General features: G+C 42.4%; 1 protein-coding gene across 1 annotated transcript in view; it reads left to right on the forward strand.

Annotated features, from left to right (window-relative positions):
• Window positions 1-11,515: 11,515 nt before the first annotated feature.
• The window catches only part of LOC115894178 (TATA box-binding protein-associated factor RNA polymerase I subunit B-like), a 61,248-nt gene continuing 46,921 nt past the window's right edge, over window positions 11,516-25,842 (forward strand). The window contains exons 1-5 of the mRNA XM_030920526.1: window positions 11,516-12,136; window positions 14,130-14,228; window positions 18,287-18,374; window positions 20,459-20,556; window positions 23,570-23,665. Of these exons, the coding sequence (XP_030776386.1) occupies window positions 12,119-12,136; window positions 14,130-14,228; window positions 18,287-18,374; window positions 20,459-20,556; window positions 23,570-23,665 (399 nt within the window). The 5' untranslated portion in view covers window positions 11,516-12,118. The remainder of the gene's footprint in view (window positions 12,137-14,129; window positions 14,229-18,286; window positions 18,375-20,458; window positions 20,557-23,569; window positions 23,666-25,842) is intronic.

A 25,842-nucleotide genomic window follows, 5' to 3' on the forward strand; every position in this document is an offset into this window, starting at 1 on the left:
AAAATGGATGTTTGGTCCTCCTCCCATGAATCACAAATGTTCTTAATGGCATTTAGAATGGTGACACCCTTCCAGAAAGTTTTCCATTTTCTTTGCCCAGACCCATCAGAGGAATCACTATCTATGGCAGCTATAGCTTTACAGAGTGCATTTCTTAAATAATAAGACTTGAAATTTGAAATTCCTCCTTGATCCATGGGCTGCAGAATGGATGTTGTATGAATAGTAGGAAAACAGCACTAATCTTGTACATCTCCATCAGAGCCCTCAGGTCACCAGGTGCTGCATTGTCAATGAGCAGTTATTGTTTGAAAGACATCTTTTTTTTTTTTTTTTTTTTTTTTTTCCTGAGCAGTAGATCTCAACAATAGGCCTTAAATATTCAGTAAATCATGGCATAAACAAAGGTGCTGTCATCCAGGCTTGGTCGTTCCATTTAGAGAGCCCGGGCAGAATAGATTAAGCCTAATTCTTAAGGACTCTGGGGTTTTCAAAATAGCAAATGAACATTGGCTTCAACTTAAAGTCACCAGCTTGTCTTAGCCTATAACAAGAGAGACAGTCTGTCCATTGAAGCTTTAAAACCAGACATTGACTTCTCTTTAGCTATGAGAGTCAGAGATGGCATCTTCTTCCAATATAAGGCTGTTTCATCTACATAGAAAATCTGTTGTTGTTTTGTTTTTGTTTTTGAGACAGGTCTCACTCTGTTGCCTGGCTGGAGTGCAGTGGTGTGATCTCGGCTCACTGCAAACTCCACCTCCCAGGTTCGAGCGATTCTCCCACCTCAGCCTCCCAAGTAGCTGGGACTATAGGTACTCACCACCATGCCCAGCTAATTTTGTGTGTGTGTGTGTGGTAGAAATGAGGTTTCACCCTGTTGGCCAGGCTCGTCTCAAACTCCTGACCTCAAGTGGTCCACCTGCCTTGACCTCCCAAAGTGCTGGGATTATACACGTGTGCCACCATGCCTGGTCAACAAAGAAAAACTGTTGTTTCGTGTAGCCACGTTCATCAATGATCTTAGCTGGATCTTCTAGACGACTTGCTGCAGCTTCTCCACCAGCACTTGCTGCTTCTCCTTGTACTTTATGTTCTGGAGGTGACTTCTTTCTTTCAACCTCATAAACCAACCTCTGCTAGCTTCAGGCTTTTCTTCTACAGCTTCCTCACCTCTCTCAGCCTGCATAAAACTGAGAGTTAAAGTTTTATGCTTTAAAACCAACCTCTGCTAGCTTCAGGCTTTTCTTCTAAGCTTCCTCACCTCTCTCAGCCTGCTCTGGATGAGACTTTAGTTTAAGGGAATGTTATGGCTGCTCCGATCTTCTATCCAGACCACCAAAAGTTTTCTCTACATCAGCAATAAAACTGTTTTGTTTTCTTAAAATTTGTGTATTCACTGAAGTAGCACTTTCAATTTCCTTCAAGAACTTTCTCTTTGCCTTCATAACTTCTGTGTTTGATGCAAGAGGGCTAGCTTTTGGGTTAGCTCAGCTTTCAACATGCCCTTCTCACTAAGCTTGATCATATCTAGCTTTTTATTTTGTTTATTTTTTAATTTAATTATTTTTCCTGAGGCGGGGTCTTGCTTTGTTGCCCAGGCTGGAGTGCAGTGGTGCGATCTCAGCTCAATGCAACCTCTGCCTCCCGGATTCAAGCAATTCTCCTGCCTCAGCCTCCCAAGTAGCTGGGATTACAGGTTTGTGCCACCACGTGCAGCTAATTTTTGTATTTTTATTAGAGATGGGGTTTCACCATGTTGGCCAGGCTGGTCTCAAATTCCTGACCTTGTGATCCACCAACCTCCGTCTCCCAAAGTGCTGGGATTACAGGCGTGAGATTTTTATGTTCTGGAGGTGGCTTCAGCCCTACATTTTTATTTAAAATGAGAGACCCACAACTCTTCCTTTCACTTGAACACTTAGAGGCCATTGTAGGGTTATTAATTGGCTTAATTTCAATATTCTTGTATCTCAAGAGATAGGGAGGCCTGAGGAGAGGGAGAGAGACAAGGGAATGGCTGGCTGGTGGAGCTGTCAGAACACGCATCACATTTATCCATGAAGTTTGCCATCTTACACGGGTGGGGTTTGTGGCACCCTCAAAAGTTACACCGGTGACATCAAAGATCACTGATCACCATAACAGATATAATAACAATGGAAATGGTTGAAATAGTGTGAGAATTACTAACATGTGACACAGACACGGAGCGAGCACGTGTTATCAGGAACGCGGCGCTGGAAAACCCACTCAGCACGGTCGCCGCAAACCTTCGAGTTTTGTTTTTTTAATGTAGTATCTCTGAAGTTCAATAAAGTGAAGCACAATACAACAAGGTATGTCTATAGATACATTTTATTTTATTTTATTATTGTTATTTTTTGACACGGAGTCTCACTCTGTCGCCCAGGCTGGAGTGCAATGGCAAGATCTCATCTCACTGCAACCTCCACCCCCAGGTTCAAGAAATTCTACTGCCTCAGCCTCCTGAGTAGCTGGGACTACAGGTGCCCACCACCACACCTGGCTAATTTTTGTGTTTTTAGTAGAGATGGGGTTTTGCCATGTTGGCCAGGCTGGTCTCCAACTCCTAGCCTCAAGTTATCCGCCTGCCTCAGCCTCCCAAAGCGCTGGGATTACAGGTGTGAGCCACCAGGCCTGGCCGATAAATTTTATTTTATTTTATTTTATTTTTTAGAGATGGGGGAGGGGGGTCTCACTATGCTTTCCAGGCTGGTCTTGAACTCCTGGCTCAAGCAATCTTCCCATCTCAGCCTACCAAATTGTTGGGATTACAGGCGAGAGCCCCTGCACCCAGCCAAATTTCAGGAACTCTTTCTATTCTGAAACTGCATGTTTCAAGAAACCAGACCTGGTCTCCATGGGTATTTTATTTGTTTGTCATATTTTTGGTGCTCCCAAAATGTGCCGCCAGCCTCCTTTTCTGGATTTCTTCTACCTTTCTCCAGAATCAATGGATCCTTGAGCAGGGCTGGCTCCATGGGTTTTGTAAAGGCTACAGAGTCCCAGGACCTCGTATTCAGGAGGGCCTCGTGCTTGGTTTAATCTTTCGCTCTCACTGTCTTGAAATTCTTACTAATTTTTGAGCAGCGGGCTACATATTTTCATCTTGTGTTGGTTCCCACAAATTAGGTAGCCAGTCCTGGCCATGGGATAGTCACAAGCCAGAAGTCACCTTTCAAAGATCTTAACGCTCATGGCCAGAGACAGAACTTCTGTGGCTCTGTTACCCTGCTTCCTGGAAGGGAGGGAGGAGCAAGACCGGTTTGCCCCAAGCCTATAAATGGATAAACCAGTCCCCAACAGGTTCTGCAACTTGCCTGAGATCTTATCGCTCATGAGTTTGGGAAACTCTTGAGTTATTTAAGCCACACTCTTAGAAGGTTGTTTTGCTTCTGTTTAACTGGGGCTGTGCCTTCTGGCTATTGAGCTCCTATGACAAAGTGATTTTTCATCCAGAGTACTTTATTCATTCATCCATTCATTCACTAAAGAAACCTTTATTAAGCACTTGGTCTGTTAGCAGAAAAAGTAGGCTCTTTGGAACAGGCAGAACGGAGTTAAGTTCCCTCTTGGCCTCTTGCTGGTTTGGTGACCTGATTATACCTCCTGAGCCTCAGTTTCCTTTACTGTTTAATGACAACAGTTAAGAGATCATTTGGGTAATGGGCCTGGTACAATGCCTGACAGAGTCTGTGCCTAGCAAATACCCACTCCTTAGTCTTCCTCAGGGCTATGCAAACTGCAGGTGGTTGCAGTTTTAGTTATGGGCAGATCAGGCTACCAGCAGGCCTTGGAGCACCTGGAGGATCCATTCAGAGGGCAAGTGCTGGATACTCTCTTCTCTCCAGCAGGAACATGGAGGGTGGATGAGAAGCAGCAAGGATGATGTTTGCCTTCTGGATCATCCCTGTGCCTTGTGATTAGCATTTAATAGGCTCCCAGAAAGCTTTGAAGATAATCATATGTGTACCCCTCCCTTTTGACTGATGATCTTGACGTGATACACACTTATGTCAGTGAGGAAATTGGGAGGCCCTTGCAATGAGCCAAGAGTTGCTCTTTAGCTTTCAAAAACTTAAAGTCTAGTGAAAATTCAGCCCACAATGGAGTGGCACAGGAATTTGTCTTCAGAAATGCCTCCTCCACAAAGCTGTTTTGTGGGATGAATGGGGGACGACATGGTAAAATAAGCTTAATGACAATTTATGGTATTCGTACCTCACTTTTCCGTATACAAAGTTTTGACAAAGTCCTTGTATATCCATCATCCCATTCGTGCCTTCAAGCCCCATAAGGTGGTCTGATAGTTATCACTCCCAGACTGCAGATGAGAAAACAGACTCATTGAAGTGATTCGTCCAGGCCATATAGCTAGCAGGGAAGTAGCAGGGCCAGGACTTAAATCTACTCTCTTGAGTCCAGAGACCCTCCTCTGTTGCCTCAAGGTAGTATTTAGCAATTGCCACACCTCTTTAGCTAAACTTTTAGCTGACTTGTTCTGAGTTCTAAGCCCTGGGATGTTGGCCGTATCAGGGGGTGAGGAGGAGGCAGTGGGACCAGCTCCAATGTGGCCACACCCTGAATATCAGGGCAGCAGCCTAGTTGAGTTGTGGCCACATTCCTTGAATTCCTGTGACCTGGTCACATAAAAATAATGCAGCCCCTGGGGTGGTCTCATCAGAGCCAGATCTGTCCCTCTCACCACTCAAGGGCTCATTCCTGTAATTCTGCCTCTCTCCTATGTAACCCACGCTTGATTTCCATTAGCATACAAAATGCTGCAGTCGTTCATATTCCCTTCAACTCCTTTCAGCTCTTGCCCAAGTCTCTGCTCCCCATTTCAGGGAGTTGTCACCACTTGTGTCCCCTTTCCCTCCTCCCATTCTGCCTTAAACCTGCTCCAATTAAACTTTCATCCTTATCACTTTCCTGAAATCACTGTGTCAATGCTGTGTATCTTGCTAAGTCCTATGCTGAACTCACTCAAACTCTTAATAGCATTTGACATTTCTTTCTTCTTGAAACTTGCTTCATGTGGCTTACGGTCACCACACTCCTCTGGTTCTCCTCCTTCTCCATCATCTTTGCTGGATGCTTCTGCTGTCCCTGACTTCTAATGTTATGGTGTTCTGCGACTTAGCCCTGGGCTCTCCTCTCCCACCTGCCATCTACCCTCACTTCCTAGGTGTCTTCACTTTGTCCATGGCTTTATAGCCCCTGTAGACACTGATGACTTCCAATTTCATATCTCCAGCCAGAACATCTCCTAGGAATTCCAAACTCATGTGTTGACTTCCTCCTCAATATTTTCTCTTGTATTTCCAATAGACATGTCAAATTTTGTCCCAGATCTTGAGTTTTCACCCCAACATCTGCTCACAATCATCTTGTAGTCTCCTCCACTCACTACAGTATGGCATCCTTGATTCCTCTCTTTTGCTCACAACTACATCCAGTTCATTGTTGGCTCCACCTTCAAAACACACCTGTTTCTCATTGCCCTTCTCTAGTGCCCTACACCAGGTACCACATACATCTTTAGGCTGGATTCCTGGTACAGCCTCCCAATTAGTCATCTCCGTTGTGCCCTTATCCTTTATAGTCAGGCTGAGTAAGACTTCAAAGCATAAATCAGACTGCATCATTCCTCTGTTCAAAATCCTTCAATGACTTCTCCACTGACTTAGAATTAGATCAAAATACCTAACCATGGTCCCAGACAGAACATTCAAAATACCCATATTTAACAACTGGTAGAGGAATGCATAGTCATATATAAGTTTCTGTATAAATCAAAAATTTTAAATATATTATCTTCTATTTTCCAAATGAACCAAACTATATTTATCTATATAATAAAACTGCTGGCTGGGTGTGGTGGCTCACACCTGTAATCCCAGCACCGTGGGAGGCCGAGGTGGAGGAGTTCAAGGTCAGCCTGGCCAACATGGGGAAACCCCATCTCTACTAAAAATATAACAATTAACTGGGCATGGTGGCACAAACCTGTAATCCCAGCTACTTGGGAGGCTGAGGCAGAAGAATCGTTGGAACTCAGGAGGCAGAGGTTGCGGCAAGCCGAGATTGTGCCACTGCACTCTAGCATGGGTGACAGAGTGAGACTCCATCTCAAAAAAAAAAAAAAAAAAAAAAAAAACTGCTTACAAAATGATACTAATATAACACAGAGCATGCATCGAATCAGCCTAATACTGTAAGTCATTTATTGGTTTTCAGAAATAATTGGTGTGAACAGTTAACAATCTGAAAAAGAAATCAAAAAACTAATCCCATTTACAATAGCCAAAGAAAATTAAATACCTAGGAATTAACCAAAGAAGTAAAAGATCTCTATAATGTAAACTACAAAACACTGATGAAAGGAATTGAAGAGGATGCCAAAAAATGGAGAGATATTCTATGTTCATGGATTGGAATAATCAATATTGTTAAAATGTCCATACTACCCAAAGCAATCTACAGATTCAATGCAATCCCTATCAAAATACCGATGACATTCTTCACAGAAATGCAAATAACTGCCCTAATATTTATATGGAACCACAAAAGACCCAGAATGCCAAAGCTATCCTATGCAAAAAGAACAAAGCTGGAGGTATCACATTAACTGACTTCAAATTATATTACAGAGCTATAGTAATCAAAATAGTATGCTATTAGCATAAAAACAGACACTTAGCCCAACAGAACAGAATAGAGAACACAGAAACAAATCCACACACTTACAGTAAACTAATTTTTGACAAAGGGGCCAAGAACATACACTGAAGAAAATAGTCTCTTCAATAAATGGTGCTGGGAAAACGAAATATCCATAAGCAAAATAACAAAACTAGACCCCTATATCTCACCACATACAAAAACCAAGTTGAAATGGATTAAAGACTTAAATCTAAGACCTCAAACTATGAAACTACTAAAAGAAAACATTGGGGAAATTCTCCAGGACATTGGTCTGGGCAAAAATTTCTTGATTAATACCCCACAAGCACAGGCAACCAAAGCAAAAATGGACAAATTGGATCACATCAAATTAAAAAGCTTCTGCACAGCAGAGGAAACAATCAACAAAGTGAAGACACAACCCACAGAATGGGAGAAAATATTTGCTAGCTATCCATCTGACAAGTGATTATTAGCCAGAATATATAAGGAGCTCAGACAAGTCTACAGGAAAAAAACTCTAATAATCCAATAAATAAATCAGCAAAATATTTTAATAGACATTTCTCAAAAGAAGACATACAAATGGCAAACAGGTATATGAAAAGGTACTCAACATCATCGATTATCAGAGAAATGAAAATCAAAACTACAATCTCGGCTGGGCGTGGTGGCTGACGCCTGTAATCTCAGCACTTTGGTAGGCCGAGGCAGGTGAATCACGAGGTCAAGAGATAGAGACCATCCTGGTCAACATAGTGAAACCCTGTCTCTACTAAAAAAATACAAAAATTAGCTGGGTGTGGTAGCACGTGCCTGTAGTCCCAGCTACTCGGGAGGCTGAGGCATGAGAATCGCTTGAACCTGGGAGGCGGAGGTTGGAGTGAGCTGAGATTGCACCACTGCACTCCAGCCAGGGCAAGAGCAAGACTCTGTTTCAAAACAAACAACAACAACAACAAAACCCTACAATCTCATCCCAGTTAAAACAGTTTATATCCAAAAGACAGGCAATAACAAACACTGGTGAGGATATAGAGAAAACAGAACCCTCAAACACTGTTGGTGGGGATGCAAATTAGTACAAGCATTAGGGAGAACAGTTTGGAGGTTTCTCAAAAAACTAAAAATAGAGTTACCATATGAGCCAGCAAGCCCACTGCTGGATATATACTCAAAGGAAAGGAAATCAATATATTGAAGAGATACCTACACTCCCATGTTTATTGCAGCACTGTTTACAATAGCCAAGGTTTAGAAGTCACCTAAGTGTCCGTCACCAGATGAATGGATAAAGAAAGTGTGGTACATATTCACAATGGAGTACTATTCAGCCATGAAAAAGAGTGAAATCCTGTCATTTGTAATAACATGAATGGAACTGGAAGTCATTATGTTAAGTGAAGTAAGCCAGGCACAGAAAGACAAACGTCATGTGTTCTCACTTATTTGTGGGATCTAAAAATCAAAACAATTCACTTTATGGAGATAGAGAGTAGAAGATTGGTTATCAGAGGCCGGGCTGGGTAGTTGGTCAGGACAGGGAATGGTGAAGAGGGAGGTGGGGATGGTTAATGAATACAAAAGTAATAGAAAGAATGAATAAGACCTAGTATTTGCTAGCACAACAGGGTGACTACAGTCAATAATAATTTACTTGTGCATTTAAAAATAACTAAGAGAGTATACGGCCAGGTGCGGTGGCTCACACCTGTAATCCCAGCACTTTGGGAGGCCGAGGCAGGCAGATCACGAGGTCAGGAGATCGAGACCATCCTGGCTAACACGGTGAAACCCCATCTCTACTAAAAATACAAAAAAAGTTAGCCAGGCGTGGTGGCGGGTGCCTGTAGTCCCAGCTACTTGGGAAGCTGAGGCAGGAGAAGGGCATGAATCCGGGAGCGGAGGTTGCAGTGAGTCAAGATCTCGCCACTGCACTCCAGCCTAGATTACTGTATGATTTATTTTTTCTCTTTTATTTATTTTTTAAATCTTTATTCTTTTTTCTCTACTTTTTCTTTTAACATTTTTTAATTTTGAGAAAAGGTCTTGCTTTGTCACCTAGGCGGGAATGCAGTGGCATGACCACAGCTCACTGTAGCCTCAACCGATCCTCCCACCTCAGTCTCCCTAGTACCTGAGACTATAGGACTGTGCCACCACACCCAGCTAATTTTTTAATTTTTTGCAGAAATGAGGTCTCATTATATTGCCCAGGCTGATCTCGAACTCCTGGGCTTAAGTGTTCTGTCCACCTTGGCCTCCCAAAATGCTGAGATTACAGGCTTGATGTTAAACTAACCTTGCATTCCTAGAATAAACCTAACTTCGCTGTGATTTATTATCCTATTTATATACTGCTAAATACAACAGGATGTACATTCAATTTACTGATGTTTTGTTTGGAATTTTTGCATGTATGTTTATAAGAGGAATTGATCTTTAATTTTGACTTTTCTTGAAATATCCTTGTCAGGTTTTGGTGTCAAGGTCATGCTTGTCTCCTAAAATGTGTTGGTAAATGCTCTTCTTTTTTCATTATTTGGAAGCATCTGTATAAGATGGGTGTTATTTCTTTCTTTTTAAAATTATTATTATTATTATTGAGACAGAGTCTCACTCTGTCAACCAGGCTGGAGTGCAATGGCATGATCTCGGCCCACTGCAACATCCGCCTCCCAGGTTCAAGCAATTCTTGTGCCTCAGCCTCCCAAGTAGCTGGGATTACAGGCGTGCAACACCATGCCCAGATAATTTTTGTATTTTTAATACAGACGAGGTTTTGTCATGTTGGTCAGGTTGGTCTCGAATTCCTGGCCTCAAATGTTCTCCTGCCTCAGCCTCCTAAAGTGCTAGATTACAGGCGCGAGCCACCATGACTGGCCTATTTCTTTCTTAAAAATTTGGTAGAATTTGGCCAGGCGTGGTGGCTCATGCCTGCCAGTACTTTGGGAGGCCGAGGTGGGCAGATCACAAGGTCAGGAGTTCGCGATCAGCCTGGCCAGTATGGTGAAACTCCATCTCTACTAAAAATACAAAAATTAGCCAGGCCCATGCCTGTGGGTGCCTGTAGTCCCAGCTATTCAGGAGGCTGAGGCAGGAGAATTGCCTGAATCTGGGAAGCAGAGGTTGCAGTGAGCTGAGACTGTGCCACTGCACTCCAGCCTGGGCAAATGAGCGAGACTCTGTCTTAAAAAAAAAAAAAAATTGGTTGAATTTTCACATTTATTGGCCTAGAGTTGTTCAGAATATCCCCTTATGATCTTTTTAATGTCTGTGGTATTTGTAGTAATGCCACTGGTATCAGTTTATTTTGATTTTCTTTGCTCCATTGCTCAGACTGGAGCACAGTGGCCCGATTATAGCTCACTGCAGCCTTGAGCTCCTGGGCTCCTGGGCTCAACCGAACCTCCCGTCTCATCCCCCCAAGTAGCTAGGACTGCAGGTGTGCACCACCAGGCTGGGCTCTTCTTTTCTTTTCGATCAATCTTTCCAGAGTTTATCGAATGTATTAGTCTTTTCAAAGAGCTAATGTTAGTTTGTCAAGACTCTTTTCTTAAAAAATATCTTTTAGGCTGGGCACGGTGGCTCACGCCTGTAATCCTAGCACTTTGGAAGGCCGAGGCGGGCAGATCACTTGAGGTGAGGAGTTTGATATCAGCCTGGACAACATGGTGAAACCCCGTCTCTACTAAAAATACAAAAATTAGACGGGCATGGTGGCACATGCCTATAATCCCAGCTACTTGGGATGCTGAGGCAGGAAGGAGAATTGCTTGAACCTGGGAGGTGGAGGTTGCAGTAAGCTGAGTTTGTGCCATTGAACTCCAGCCTATAGAGATGAGGACTCAATATGTTGGGCAGGCTGGTCTCCAACTCCTGCCCTCCAGCAATCCTCCGGCCTTCTTCCAACTCCTGCCCTCCAGCAATCCTCTGGCCTTCACCTCCCAAAGTGATGGGATTACAGGCACCAGCCACCACAGCCTCTGTGGAGCCTCTCTAGCGAAGCTTGCTTTCTCTTTTTTAAACATTTCCTTCATCCCATTAGTTTTCAGTTTAACCTTTTTTCTTTTTTTTTTTTTTTTTTTTTTTTTTTTTTTTGAGACGGAGTCTCGCTCTGTCGCCCAGGCTGGAGTCTGGAGTGCAGTGGCCGGATCTCAGCTCACTGCAAGCTCCGCCCCCCGGGTTCCCGCCATTCTCCTGCCTCAGCCTCCCGAGTAGCTGGGACTATAGGCGCCCGCCACCGCGCCCGGCTAGTTTTTTGTATTTTTTTAGTAGAGACGGGGTTTCACCGTGTTAGCCAGGATGGTCTCGATCTCCTGACCTCGTGATCCGCCCGTCTCGGCCTCCCAAAGTGCTGGGATTACAGGCTTGAGCCACCGCGCCCGGCCCAGTTTAACCTTTTTTCTAATTTCTTGAGATATATGATTATATCAAAAGATCTTTCTTGAACATCCCATTTCAGACTGAAACCACTCTCCTCTTTTTCTCCTTGGCATTCACCACCATTTAACATACCACGTATTTTCCTTATTTATTTTTGTCTCTCCCCATCAGAATGGAATCTCCATGAAGGCAAGGACTTTTGTTTACTGCTGAATCCCCAGGATCCAAACCGGTTCCTGTTTAATAAACAAAACAAGGAAGGAAGGTGTTAAATGAAGAAACAATAAGAACTAAATTTATTGAGCAGTTACTATCTGAGACTCAATTATATTCACTCATGCATTTATTTATTCAGCTATTTACTTATTTAGAGAAGGGGTCTCGCTTTGTTGCCCCGCAGGCGTCCAACTCCTGGCCTCAAGCAATCCTCCCAGCTCAGCCTCCCCAGGATTACAGGCGTGAAAAACCACGCCTGGCGGAGACTCAATTATAAGGGGCTCACAGATAACATCTAATTCTTACAGAGGAGGAAACTGAGGCACAAGTAAGCAGGAGAGCCGTGATTAGAAACCTAGGTCTAACTCACAGCCCGTGAGCTTTCCTCCAAGCCCCGAGGCTTCCCCTTAAAAAAGCCAGCGAGGGACGAGACCCGGAGGGCTGAACCCACGGAGGGCGGAGCCCACAGAGGACAGAAACCGCGCTCGCGAGCTCGGCCTTGCGCGGCCCCCTGCAGCCAGACGAGCAAGTCGGTCTTGGAATGAATGACCGTCGGAACGGAGCTTGATGGAATCACTCAGCAGTGGGCGTCGCCCACTTTCTTATTGGTTGGTTTTGGTTTTCAAGAGTAGGAAACGAAGACACTCCGCGAGGGGGCTGCGGGCTTTGTGCCCCGGGCGCGCCGTTTCCCTGCCGCGCAGGCGCACGGAATCGCCGGCTCGGTCTCGCGTTTCCGCCTCTCCCGGAAGCTGCGCTCGCTACCCGGGTAACGGGTCCCGGCTGTGGAAGCTTCCGCGGCGCCGCGATGGACCTCGAGGAGGCGGTAAGGAGGCGGTGCGCCTGGCGGGCCCGGACTGCTGGGGCCTGAGGGGAGAGAAGCTGGAGCGGCGGAGAACGCCTCGGGTTGGGGCGGCCACCGGCTGAGGAAGGCGGGGCGGAGGGCTGCGGGGCGGGGTGACGACTGGGCGCTGGCCGGTCGCATGCGCGCGCCGCGTTGATAAAGAGGCTGGAGTTTCTGGCTCGGCGAGGTTGTGGGCGAGGGAGTGTGTGGGGTTTGTCGCTATGGGTGTGTTTAAGGATGAAGTTGTGGGTTTTGTGGGGTGGCCACGCACAGGGCTCATCCTCGAGACTGGACCACCCACAAGGTCCCTTTAATGCTGGGGTGGGTGAAGGGGGAGCAGGGTTTGGAACCTGAGATGCCACCGGGTAACCCCTGTCGATCTCTCCGGGAATCCTCGCCACTGTCCCCTGCAGGGATTCTGAATTCGGGTTTGGGAACTCCCCAAATTGTCCAGCTGTCATTCATCGTAGTGTTAGTACGGGGTCATTGAACACTTTACCAAGTTGCCAACATTAATTTGGCATGCATTTTTTTGTTTTAGGTGCTACATAAAATGACACATTTTTGTTGTTTCTTTTTGAGACAAGGTCTCACTTTGTCCTCCAGGCTGGAGTGCAGTGGCGCATCACCATCACGGCTCACTGCAGCCTCGGCTTCCTGGGCTTGAGAGATCCTCCCGCCTCAGCCTTCCAATTAGCTAGTGCTACAGATGTGCGCCACCACGCCCGGCGAATTTTTTTTTTTTTTTTTTTTTGTAGGGGCAGGGTCTGGCTATGTTGTCCAGACTGGTATTGAACTCCTGGGCTCAGGCGATCTTCCTGCCTCAGCCTTTGCAAAGTGCTGGGATTACAGGGGTGAGCCCCCGCACCCGGCCAAATGGCACACACCTTGATGGTATTAAATGGTACTTGATAATTAGATCAACGCTAACAACAAGTCAAACTCCAAAGGGTTGGGAATCAGAGAATTAGGCCTGTATATATGGAAGCAGTACGGCCTTATAATAGGGGCTTAAAAAATGTTTATTGAATGATGGTTGGCTAACTTCTGTAAATGCTAGGCTGATGAAATTAATAATTGTAACTCACCATTAGCTAGTGTATACCCAGACTAGGGACCATGTCTGGTCTGTTCTGCTCACCATTGAATCCCCAGCACTTAGTAAAAAGCCTAGTACACCTAGAGTTGATACTCTTTATGCTCCCGAGTGAATAAATCGAAACTTGAAACCAGTACAAATCTAGTTCCTCTGTGGTCTGCGCTTTTAGTGTCCTGGAGTAGTTCCAAATGGTATTTGCATTTTTAAAAAGTCTTCTGGGGCCGGGTGCGGTGGCTCAAGCCTGTAATCTCAGCACTTTGGGAGGCCGAGGCGGGCGGATCACGAGGTCAGGAGATCGAGACCATCCTGGCTAACACGGTGAAACACCGTCTCTACTAAAAAATACAAAAAACTAGCCGGGCGAGGTGGCGGGCGCCTGTGGTCCCAGCTACTCGGGAGGCTGAGGCAGGAGAATGGCGTAAACCTGGGAGGCGGAGCTTGCAGTGAGCTGAGATCTGGCCACTGCACTCCAGCCTGGGTGGCAGAGCGAGACTCCGTCTCAAAAAAAATAAATAAATAAAATAAAATAAAATAAATAAAAATAAAAAGTCTTCTCTATACTTGTTTGTCATCTTTCTCACAGCATTTTCAAGGAGCTTTGTTTACTCATCTTTGGTTCCAGTTTACCCCTACTGCTTCCTTTTCTTTATTTTTCCTCTCACACTGCGTATTTCAATAAATTTTCTCCAGCAGTTTAATTCGATTTCATACCACTCCTCTCCTTGTTTGCAGATAATCTCTCTGATATATTTTCTATTGTGTATGATTTTTTATTTATAAAGTTGCAAGGAACACACTAAGTAGAACTGCAGGGTTAGGTATGATGTATTGAATGTGGCTTGATGGGAACACCTGTTCTGTCCTCTTCTTCCATAGGAAGAGTTTAAAGAACGCTGCAGTCAGTGTGCTGCTGTCTCATGGGGCCTTACTGATGAAGGCAAATATTATTGCACTTCTTGCCACAATGTTACAGAGGTAAGTAACAAATACCATTTATGAGTTTGCTTATGTTTTAAAAATTACCATTTCAGCCTGATATGTAGTCTAAGTCCCAAAGAATTTGGTTAGTTTTTGTCACTCATGCAATGCCAACATTCCAAGGATGTGAGTGGTCTTGGGTACTTACACATAGGTTAAGGGATTTGTGAATTAGATTGAGGATGAGTTTTTGAAATTATGTTGGGCCACATTTATAAATGATTTCTTATTCAGAGTATATGGTTGAGGGAAATAATTAAAATTATACTTAGAAGATGATGCATTTCTTTTTATTAGTACTTATTTACATTTTTTTAATGTGTCGTGGTGGCTTAGAGGTTTGGAAGATGGAATGTTAGAAAACTTGAGGACTGGGCTGGGCGCGGTGGCTTATGCCTATAATCCCAGCACTTTGGGAGGCTGAGGCAGGTGGATCACCTGAGGTCAGGAGTTCGAGACCAGCCTGGCCAACATGGGGAAACCCTGTCTCTACCAAAAATACAAAAATTAGTCGGGCGTGGTAGCATGCGCCTGTAGTCCCAGCTACTTGGGAGGCTGAGGCAGGAGAATTGCTTGAACCCAGGAGGCAGAGGTTGCAGTGAGATGAGATCACGCCACTGTACTCCAGCCTGGGCAACAGAGCAAGACTGCATCTAAAAAAAAAAAAAAAGCTTGAGGACTGTTGGGAATATTGGAACTACACCTCATTATTCTTTTATCTTTGTATAGTACCTTACACATTACAAAGTGTTTTTGGATCCATTATCTCATTTCCTCCTCATCACCAATGTGACAGCCTATTGATAGGGCTCACAAGTTGAGTGAGTTTGCCAAAGTTACCCAGCTTCCAGGACTTGAATGTGAGTCTTCTGACTTCAGTGTTCATTTTACCCATCATACCTGCCTGTTAAAGTAGAGATTGTCATACTGTCCTGTGTAACCTTGGTAAACGAGGCTACCTTCACATTGTGAGGGCTAGGTCCTATTGTGGTGAACACACCTGCAGGCCAGCATCACCAAAATAATAAAGGGTATAGAGAGTCTGCTACTGGACAGGCTAAATGTGCCAGGACTCTCCTCTGTGGAAAAGGATTTCCTCAAAGTCTACAGAGCCAGGAAGGAACAAATGTTACCTTCACCATACAGGCTTAAGAAAGGCAAATTTGAGACAATAAAAGTAACTGTGTAGACTTCTGCTTCTGGCTGAGATGGAGTAACAGAGACCAGACTTACCTTTGTCCCCTAAACAACGAAAAACCTGGACAAAATATATGAAACGAGTAAAAGGAAAAAAATTTTCCGTTGAAAAAACTGGTGAATTGAGCTTGCAAGTCTGTCACACAAGTGCTTTTCCTTGAGACAGTGTTCTTGAGTCTGTAGCTGGAATGCTTATCTCCGCTTCCTGTTTAGTCACACAGAATATTAAAAAGATATGTGCTCACTTGATGAAATTGTTGGGGTGATGGAGATATTTATTATCTTGATTATAGTGATGGTTTCATGGAGATATATTTTGTGTGTGTGTCTGTGTATGTCAGATTGTGCACCTGACAGATGTGTACTTTGGTCCTCACCCTCAGTGTGTAGTAAGGAGCTAGCAGTTTTACTCACTGTTGCTTTTGTACTGTAGTGCAGGTGTAAACACAGTGAAGAAAGGTTGTGTCTAATGGAGTATTTGCCGTTAGTAGATGAAGTCCACATACTATTTTTATAAGAGTTGAACTACATTAACTAATTGCTTTTCTGTTTCTGGTTTTGATAGTTTCTGTTTGATTCTGTTTGATCAAATCTGCTGCAGTCATTTTTTAGTTTGAAAGATCCTAATACCACTACCTAGCTCCACATTTGAAAGACTGTTAACTCCTGTGGAGTAATTTGTCAAGAATGTAGCGTTCATGAAGATGGACCACATCTTTATAAAGACCGAGAACCTAGCTCAGTGCCTTCCTTTCAGACAACGGGCTTAAAGGAAAAAAAAGTTATGCGTTGCACAACTTCAGTAGTTATTCTCGGCTTTATGGTGATCCAAGCATGTTCTTCACATGGACTGTGAGAATATGATGTGGTTGGGGCTCCCTGGAGCTGAGCAGTGTGGTGATGGTGATGCTGAAATACAGTGGGTGGAGAATGACAAGTGAGACAGTTACAGTGGTGAAGAATGGAAGTGATGGTGCAGCTTGCCTTATTTTTCTGTCCCCTTTACTGCCCCCTCTTCCTCAGCATGTAACTGTCAAGTTCCAGACACGCTCTGCAATCTGGGAAAGGACTTCCGTGATACAGGAACCAAAATGTTATCCTGATATATTTTATCCAGGAAAAAAAAAATGTAAGGTCATAAATTTGTTCAATTTAGACAATAGATATTTTTGCAAGAGTTTCATGGATATTTAAAAAGGTGTAGGCTAGACTTGTGTGAGTTTAATAGATTTTTATGATTATAAGAGCAATGCATGTTTACTATAGAAAATTTGGAAATTATGAAGATGAAAGCTAAAATCACCAGTAATCTCTACATTTGTCTCTTTTTTCCTGTGTATGAAATGGAGAAAGGGATGTGTGAGTACTGTTCAATCTGTTTCCATAACAATTTGGAAAACTACTTTATCTAAACATTTGCAGACATTTTTTATAGACTGTAAATATTCTGTAATAGCCATTCGGTAATTTAATTAATTATTGCTCTAGTTTTGGATGTTTTACTTTTTCACGTTTTTTACTCTTTCACATTTTGTCTAGTACAAATTTTAAGTCTTTTTTTCCTGGCTATCCTTTGTAAGTTTTATTGTCTTTGCTAGATAATGGCTTTTGTATTTATTTTGACATGTCTTACGTTCTCAGTGTGGCCAACCCAGTATACCAAAATTGCTTTGAATATGGTTTCTGTGACTAGAGAGGTTACATTTCAGAACTCCTGTTGGTAGAGACATGTCTTTTATTCTTATGGAGAGTTAAAGATAAATTTCATTCCAAATCTCTAAATTTAGAAAAGCAGTAATGTCCTCTGTTGGTTAAAAATCCTAACCTTTCTTCTGGTATTAAGACTCAATAATGGGGGCTGGGCATGGTGGCACACTCCTATAAGCCCAGCACTTTGGGAGACCAAAGTAGGTGGATCACCTGAGGTTGGGAGTTTGAGACCAGCCTGACCAACATGGAGAAACCCCATCTCTACTAAAAATACAAAATTAGCCGGGCGTGGTGGCGCATGCCTGTGATCCCAGCTACTCGGGAGGCTGAGGCAGGAGAATTGCTTGAACCTGGGAGGCGGAGGTTGCAGTGAGCTGAGATAGTGCCATTGCACTCTAGCCTGGGCGACAAGAGCGAAATTCCCTCTCAAAAAAAAAAAAAAAAAAAAAAAAAAAAAAAAAACTCAATAATGGGAACATTTATTCTACTTTATGGAATAAAGTGTGGCCTCATTTTAAAAAAAAAGACTCAACACTTTATTTTTAGTTGTGAGAGAGCCAGAATCTTTGATACTTGCCCTTGAGAGCAGTTAGGATTGAAGACTCTGGTATGAATTATACTAACCATTTCAGTCATTCTAAAATTCTGTAAGTTTGATTAAAAATAAAAGGTAATACGTACTTTTATAATTTCAGAAATGAAAGCAGTTTTAGAGTATTATTCAAAGACATGGAAAAGTAGGCCAAAAGTAATCTGTCTGTAGTTTAGGCATGACCACTTACAATAAATACATAAACTGTTTTAATACCAAAGTGTATTTTGCGTGGAGAAAAAAGTGAGTAAATTTAACTTTTGATTTGACTTGGTTTGTAAAAGTTAAAAAGTGATTTAAAATAAAAGTTTATTCATTTAACAAACACTTTATGGTTGCTGTATCCCAGGCACTGTTCTAGTTACTGAGAAATTTTGAATGAAAAAAAACATCAACATTAACTAGAATGTTAAATGTTTATAATTTTTCCAAGATTTTACCATCCTTCTTCCTGGCACTCATAATTTGGTTCATTATACTTTCCAGAAAATACTTGGAAATATGCTGGGGGGGGATGTAAAACTATCTTTTTAATGGTCTTTTTCTGTTCCTGCAGAGATCTCAGGAAGTTATAAACACTGATCTTATTCCTAATACCCAAATAAAAGCCCTCAACCGGGGGCTTAAAAAAAAAAACAACTCTGGTAAGTTCTTTCTTCACATGTGCTTAACATTCTTTATTCACATCTTCACCTTCATGTTGAGAACATGGAATGGAATTTTAAGTAGATTCTAGAGAAAATGCCAGATTTTATCTACTGGCATACGTTCTTCTGGCCTATGTTTGTTATTCATTGTGGTGAATATGATTTCCTGTACTTTTATGGAAAAAATGCTGACTTTCTGAAATAATTCAACCGTGGAATTGTTAGGTTAGGTGAGTTGAATACAATATTCAACTTCTAGAAATCCATTTCTCGTATTGAATTTTGAACACATCCTTTTAAAATTGGGAAAATTATTTTCCCTTAAAATGGCCTCAGCATGAGTGTGCTTTGAAAGATAAAGTCTTTCATTAATCCAGTGAGTACATATAATTAACCATTATTGAGAAGGATCTTAGGTAAAGTCTAACTGATGGTTTTTATTTTTGACTAAGTACCGAGGAACAAATCCCCAAGTTTGAAACCAGGGTAATGATAATGGGGACTCTTCTACATGAGATAGCTTTAAGGATACACACACATTTAAAAAAAATGTGTGTATTTATTTGTATGTGTGTGTTTATGAAATGTATGAAATACGTTAACATTCTTAGATGAATAACAGTGAATGCCTAAATGCTATCTCATGTTTCTGTTTAGCCTTTAGTAGTGACTTTTTATTAGGCTAAAACCTGATTAACTTTTGTTAAATTTTATTGGAGTAAAACCCGATTAATTTTGCCTTGACCTACTTAAATAGTTAAAATGTGTAGTTTAAACATGCAGTTCTTAAGGAACTTCAGGTGCTTTATATTAGGTGTTAAGTGTCTTATAGTCAACCTCATCATCCTTAGTTTCTTCATTTGTAAAATGAGAATAAAATGCCATCTATTATGGAAAATAGGAACACAGACTCAAAATTTAAAATACAACTTTATCAGTTTCTAAGAACAGTATGCAAGAAGAAGAGGGAGTATATGCATATAGCTTGAAGAGTTTAAACTTCCTCAGCTTATGGACCATTCAAAATTATTGGGTTTTCTGTTTTACTCTTACAACTTGAGACCCTTTCTGGGAAGGAATTGGGTTAGTCAGCAGAGTTGGGGAGACTTTGTGACATTTAGGTAAGGGAGAAGAGTTGAAGTCCTCTGGCATTCTGCAGAGAAGAGATCTTGAAGTCAGTAACCGACCTCAAGCTCTGTGTAAAAAGTACTGATAACAAGCTTTTGGAAGAATTACAGTATTTGTCCAGTGGTGAGGGGCAAAACGTAAGGGTCTTCATAGACTTTTCCTTCAGCTCATAGTTGTCATTAAACACGTATCTCTGTCTATTGTGGTGGCAGATTTCTTCACAGTCTCTTAGGGTAGTTTTGAGTATTCAAGAAAATAACCCACTTAAAATACCCAGCACACACTTGGCACCTAGGTTGAGATCAGTATTAGTACCTTGCTTTCATTTTCTCCCTATAACCTAGAACCATTTCAGGAAAAGCAGAATGCCATTGAGCAGTTTATTTTCTTTGAATGTTCTTACTCCCCTTTTCTGTACTCCTGTATCACGAGATCTTGACATTCGTCCGTTCATTCACTAGAAGTTCACCATTCCCTTGTGAGTTGGAACAGAAAAGCGGTGGAAGCAGTAACTTAGTACTTTCATTTAGGATTCCGCTGGGCATCGTTCGTCATTTAGGATTCTGCCGGGCATCGTTCGGGAAAACAGACATTTTTAAAACTTGTTTCACTTTTTTTTTTAACGTGGTGACTATTCATTTTTCTGCCTCTTAGGTTAGTATTTTCAGAAAAATACAGATAATGGAAAACATTTGAAATCTGAAATTATACAAAATATTTAGTTTCAGCATTTGTATACACATTTGCCAGATTGGAAACAAGAATATAAGAATGGAAACCCTCTTCAGTGGTACAAAAACATTCAAGTTGCTAAGCTGCTAAGTTCTGGGTTAATTTTTAAAAAAAAGAAAAATTCAAGTCGCAATGTGTAAAACACAAATTGTAACTGTAGTACAGCATTAAAGTTTGTAAATTAGGAATGTAAATGCTAAAACATGCTATTTGTCATTTAGAAAAAGGCTGGGATTGGTATGTGTGTGAAGGTTTCCAGAACATTCTTTGTCAACAAGCAGAAGCCTTAAAGAACCTTGGAATAGGTCCAGAGTTAAAGGTGAGTACATTTGTGACTAGATGTTAGCTTTACATATTGTTGTTTAAAGAACAGTAAGACTTAGAGTGGAACTAAGGAGAAATCAGTAATAACACTAGGGCTACTGGAAGAATAATTTTTCTGATGTTTTTGCTTTAACCTTTCAGTAGGTTAGCAGTTCTGGAAGTGTATTCTACAAGATGTAAATAAGCAATACATCCAAAAGAAAAATTTAAAGGTTTTAGTCTTCAGATACTTCAGAAACAACAGGTTAAACAAAGTAAAACTCAAATAACTTTGGGAGTTTATTAGTACCGTTTATGTGTTAATGTGCTTGTTTAATTTCCAGGGAATGTCCTGTGTGGTATTCACAATTTGAGAACAGAGTCATTTGGTGTATGTACATAACGTCTTTCAGGACTTGAGTTCCACAGAATGCACTTTGGACAGTGATATGCTCAACCAGTCGTTCACCTGAGTGTGCATCAGAATCACCTGGAGGGCTTGATAAAACATCAATCACTGGACCTTAATCCCTGAATTTCTGAGTTAGTGTGTCTGAGTAGGGCCCAAGAATGTGCATTTCTAACAAGTTCTTATGGGACACCGATGCTTCCGGTCCGGGGACCACACTTTGACTTTCCTGCCTTCCTGGAGCAACGTAGTATTTCTGCAATTATTTGAATTTCACATTCGTTCATCTAGTGAAAGCCATTTAAAGAATCCTTTAAAAAGCCAGCTACGGCTGGGCGCGGTGGCTCAAGCCTGTAATCCCAGCACTTTGGGAGGCCGAGAGGAGCAGATCACGAAGTCAGGAGACCGAGACCATCCTGGCGAACACGGTGAAACCCCGTCTCTAAAAAAATACAAAAAACTAGCCGGGCGAGGTGGCGGGCGCCTGTAGTCCCAGCTACTCGGGAGGCTGAGGCAGGAGAATGGCGTAAACCCGGAAGGCGGAGCTTGCAGTGAGCTGAGATCCGGCCACTGCACTCCAGCCTGGGCGACAGAGCGAGACTCCGTCTGGGAAAAAAAAAAAAAAAAGCCAGTTATTTAGCAACAAGTTGTTCCCTTGCTTCATATGCTTCATTGGAAACCAACTGTTGAGAGGTCCAGCCTAGTTGAGGAGAGGGATTTAGGTGTATGTGAAATGAATAGACATGAATTTATATGGTGGTATACTCATAAGTGAATTTTTTTTTTTTTTTTTTTTTTAAGAGAGGTAGTCTGGCTCTTGTTGCCCAGGCTGGAGTGCAGTGGCACAATCTTGGCTAACTGCAACCTCCACCTCCCGTGTTCAAGCAATTCTCCTGTCTCAGCCTCCTGAGTAGCTGGGACTACAGGCACACACTGCTACACCTGGCTAATTTTTTATATTTTAGAAGAGATGGGGTTTCACCATGTTGCGCAGGCTGGGCTCAAACTCCTGAGCTCAGGCAATCCACCCACCTCGGTCTCTCAAAGTGTTAGGATTACAGGCGTGAGCCACTGCACCCGGCCCTCATAAGTGATATTAAAGGCAAAAAGAGAACAGATAAAGATCAACGTGGGCTGCAGTCACCAAGGAAAGATTTGTAGAGGAGCCTCTGCTGTTCAAACTGGTGGCTGGGGCAAGCCCAAACAGAACAACTACATTTCCAATGCATGGCCTAAATGGATGCTGGGCCTACCCTGAAAGACGTTAAGTATTAAAAATTCAGAAGCATGAAGCAACAGAGGCTTACCCATAATAGTGTTTGCATTAGGTATGATAGCTGATAGTGGGGGTTTGTGATCTGGTTTCTGCTCACGTAGTCATTCTATGTATACATGTTTAGAAACAATTTTATATACTTACACTGTATAGCCGTGGCAGGGTTTATTCCTATGTAACTTTATGCTCAACCTCATTAGGGGTTAATTCTGAACACAATTTTTCTGAAATTAGCCAATGAGCATAACTCTTTAGACCTCATCAGTTGAGTGGCATTATGCCATGTACACAGGCTCCAAAATCAGAACTGACTCCACATCCTATTGATAGTTTTTCTACTTACCGGCTGGGTAATCTTGGACAAGTTACTCATTTTCTTCAATGGTAAAATGAAGCTAATAGCTATCTTACAATATTGTGTTGGAGCTAAGGGATGCCTGGTACCTAGTAGATGATGAATAAATGGAAGAGTCTTTTTGTTTGTTTTTTTTTTTCCTTTGTGAGACAGGGTCTTGCTCTGTTGCCCAGACTGGAGTGCAGTGACCTGATCATGGCTCACTGCAGCCCCAACCTCCCAGAGTCGAGCGATCCTCCCACCTCAACCTCCCAAGTAGCTGGGACTACAGATGTGTGCCACCATACCTAGCTAACTTTTTGATTTTTTGTAGCGATGAGGTCTCACCATGTTGCCCAGGCTGGTTTTGAACTCCTGGGCTCAAGCAGTTTCTCCTGCCTCGGCCTCCCAAAGTCTGGAGATTACAGTAGTGAGCCACTGCCCGGCCGGAAGAGTCTTTTGCTTAGTGTTACTTTCACTTGGGACTGGTTAGTAAACCTGGTAACAACTTTGCCCCTAACTAAAAGTGTAGTCATGTATCAGTTGCTTTCCTACTCTGATCCTTAATTTACTAATATGCAAAAGAAAAGGACTCAACTAGGTTATTTTAATGTCTTTCTCTAAAATCTAAAATTAAGAAGGATTTTTTCAGCATTTCTCATGTACCTGATACTATGATGATATTATAATTCTTTTTAAGGAAAAGCAGGTAAGAAGACATGTAGATGGAAGACTTAACCAGCCCTCCAGGTGATTCTGATGCACACTTAAGCTTGAGAACCACTGGTTCAACATATTAATCCCCAATGTGCATTTTGTGGAACTCATTTTCTGATAGATGCTACATACAGACACCAAAGATTTTGTTCTCAAATTGTGAATACCACATAAAACATTTACTGGAAATTTATATATAATATGTAAAATACAAGAGAGCTGTGCTATAGATGTGCCTGTACATTTGTTGTCATAACCTGAATCATCCCCCACTCATTTCCCTTCCTCCTTAGAATGACGTTTTACATAATTTTTGGAAGCGCTACCTTCAGAAAAGCAAGCAGGCGTATTGTAAGAACCCAGTTTATACCACTGGAAGGAAACCTACAGTAAGTCACAAGTCTGAAAGCTGGATTAAAAAACATGTCTGTTGAGATGTAGAGATGAAGATGGGTTCCTGACCAGTTTGAGTGTCTGAGATTATGATGCTTGTCAGAGGATTTTCAGTTAAGAGGCTTCTGTTACAGTCCAGAAGGACAGGGTCACTGACATATAAATATTTTGGGGTTAACTTAAGATTTTTTTTTAAAAAGGTTTTGCTAGAGTTGAGTAAATTCTTGTGTAAAGCAATACTAGCATCTCGCTAAAATCTTAGTGAATAAATAAGCAGTAAGTAAAATATTAAGCTGATACATGAATTGGTAAGATAATTTCTACTTCAATTTTGAAAGGAAATGGGAACAATTACTTTTAATTAGAAGCATAGTTTTCTCAGGTATATCCATTAAATATTTCCTTAGTGCTTTGGATATAACTGTTTTGAGAACAATAAGAGGCCTGCTTCTGAATCCTGGTCCCTACTTTTGAGCTGTATTATCTTTCGTGATAATTATTGAAAATGTGCAGAAGAAGCAAATTAACAAGCAAATATAGAGAGGGGGACAGTGGGGAAGGGTGCTATTTAATAAAAGGTTGTCATGGAGGCCCTTGCTGATGAGGGAGCTGAAGTGATGAAGAAAGTCAGAGAGTAAACCATGGGATATCTAGAGTAAGAAATGCAGAATTTCAGGTCTTACCAAGACCAGTTGAATGCAGGTATGCATTTTAAGAAGTCCCTGGGTGCTTCCTATACACAGTACACTGAAGTCTGAGAAGCACTGGTATAGATGAGAAGTGATGGTGGCTGGGACCAGGAGGTAGAACTGGAGGTGTTAAGTGATAGGATTCTATATAAAGTCTGAAGATAGAGCCAACAGAATTTCCTGATGGATTGGATGTGGGGTGTGGGAGAAAGAGAGGAATAGAAGTCAATGATGACTCTAAGGTTTTTGACCTGAGCAGCTGGAAGGAAGGAGTTGCCATCAACTGAAGGGTAAGTGGGCCAGGAAGATCAAGGGTTCCGTTTTAGACATGTTAAGTTTGAGACAGCTGTTAGCATCTGTGTTAGTCCATTTTCACACTGCTATAAAAATACTACCTGAGACAGGGCAATTTCTAAACAAAAGAAGTTTAATTGACTCACAGTTCCACATGGTTGGGGAGGCCCTAGAAAACATGTAATCATGGCCCAAGGATAGGGGAAGTAAGGCATGTCTTACATGGCAGCAGGAGAGAGAGAGGGAGAGAGGCAGAGAGAGAATGCGTGTGTGTGAGAAAGCGCATACAGAGGGAAACCGCCACTTTTAAAACCATTAGATTGCATGAGAACTCCCTCACTATCTCATGAGAACAGCATGGGGGAAACCACCCCCATGATCCAGTCACCTCTCACCAGGTCCCTCTCACAACATGTGGAGATTACAATTCGAGATGAGAAATTTGATTGGGGACAGAGCCAAATCATATCATTCCACCGCTGGCCCCTGCCAAATCTCATGTCCTTCTCACATTGCAAAATCAATCTTGCCTTCCCAACAGTCTACCAAAGTCTTAACTCATTCCAGCATTAACTCATTAACTCAGAAGTCCAAGTCCAAAGTCTCATCTGAGACAAGGCAAGTCCTTTCCACCTATAAGCCTGTAAAATCAAAAACAAGCTAGTTACTTCCAAGATGAAATGAGGTTACAGGCATTGGGTAAATGTTCCCAATCCCCATGGGATAAGTTGGCCAAAACAAAGGGACCACAGGCCCCATACAAGTCTGAAACCCAGCAGGGCATTCACTAAACCTTAAAGCTCCAAAATAAGCTTTGACTCCATGTCTCACATCTAGGCATGCTGATGCAAGGAGTGGTCCCACAAGGTCTTGGGCAGCTCTGCTCCTGTGACTCTGCAGGAGCCGTGTGGTCCAGAGTTTCATGGACCAGAGTTGACTGTCTGTGGCTTTCCAAGCGCATAGTGCAAGATGTCAGTGGATCTACCATTCTGGGGTCTGCAGGACGGTGGCCCTCTTCTCACAGCTCCACTAGGCAGTGCCCCAGTGGGGACTCTGTGTTGGGGTTCCAATCCCACATTTCCCCTCTGCATTGTCCTAGAAGAGGTTCTCCATAAGGGCTCTCCCTCTGCAGCAGTCTTCTGCCTGGACATCCAGGCATTTCCCTTCATCCTCTGTAATCTAGGCAGAGG

Source organism: Rhinopithecus roxellana, chromosome 17, assembly GCF_007565055.1.
Source record: "Rhinopithecus roxellana isolate Shanxi Qingling chromosome 17, ASM756505v1, whole genome shotgun sequence".
NCBI classification, from domain to species: domain Eukaryota; kingdom Metazoa; phylum Chordata; class Mammalia; order Primates; family Cercopithecidae; genus Rhinopithecus; species Rhinopithecus roxellana.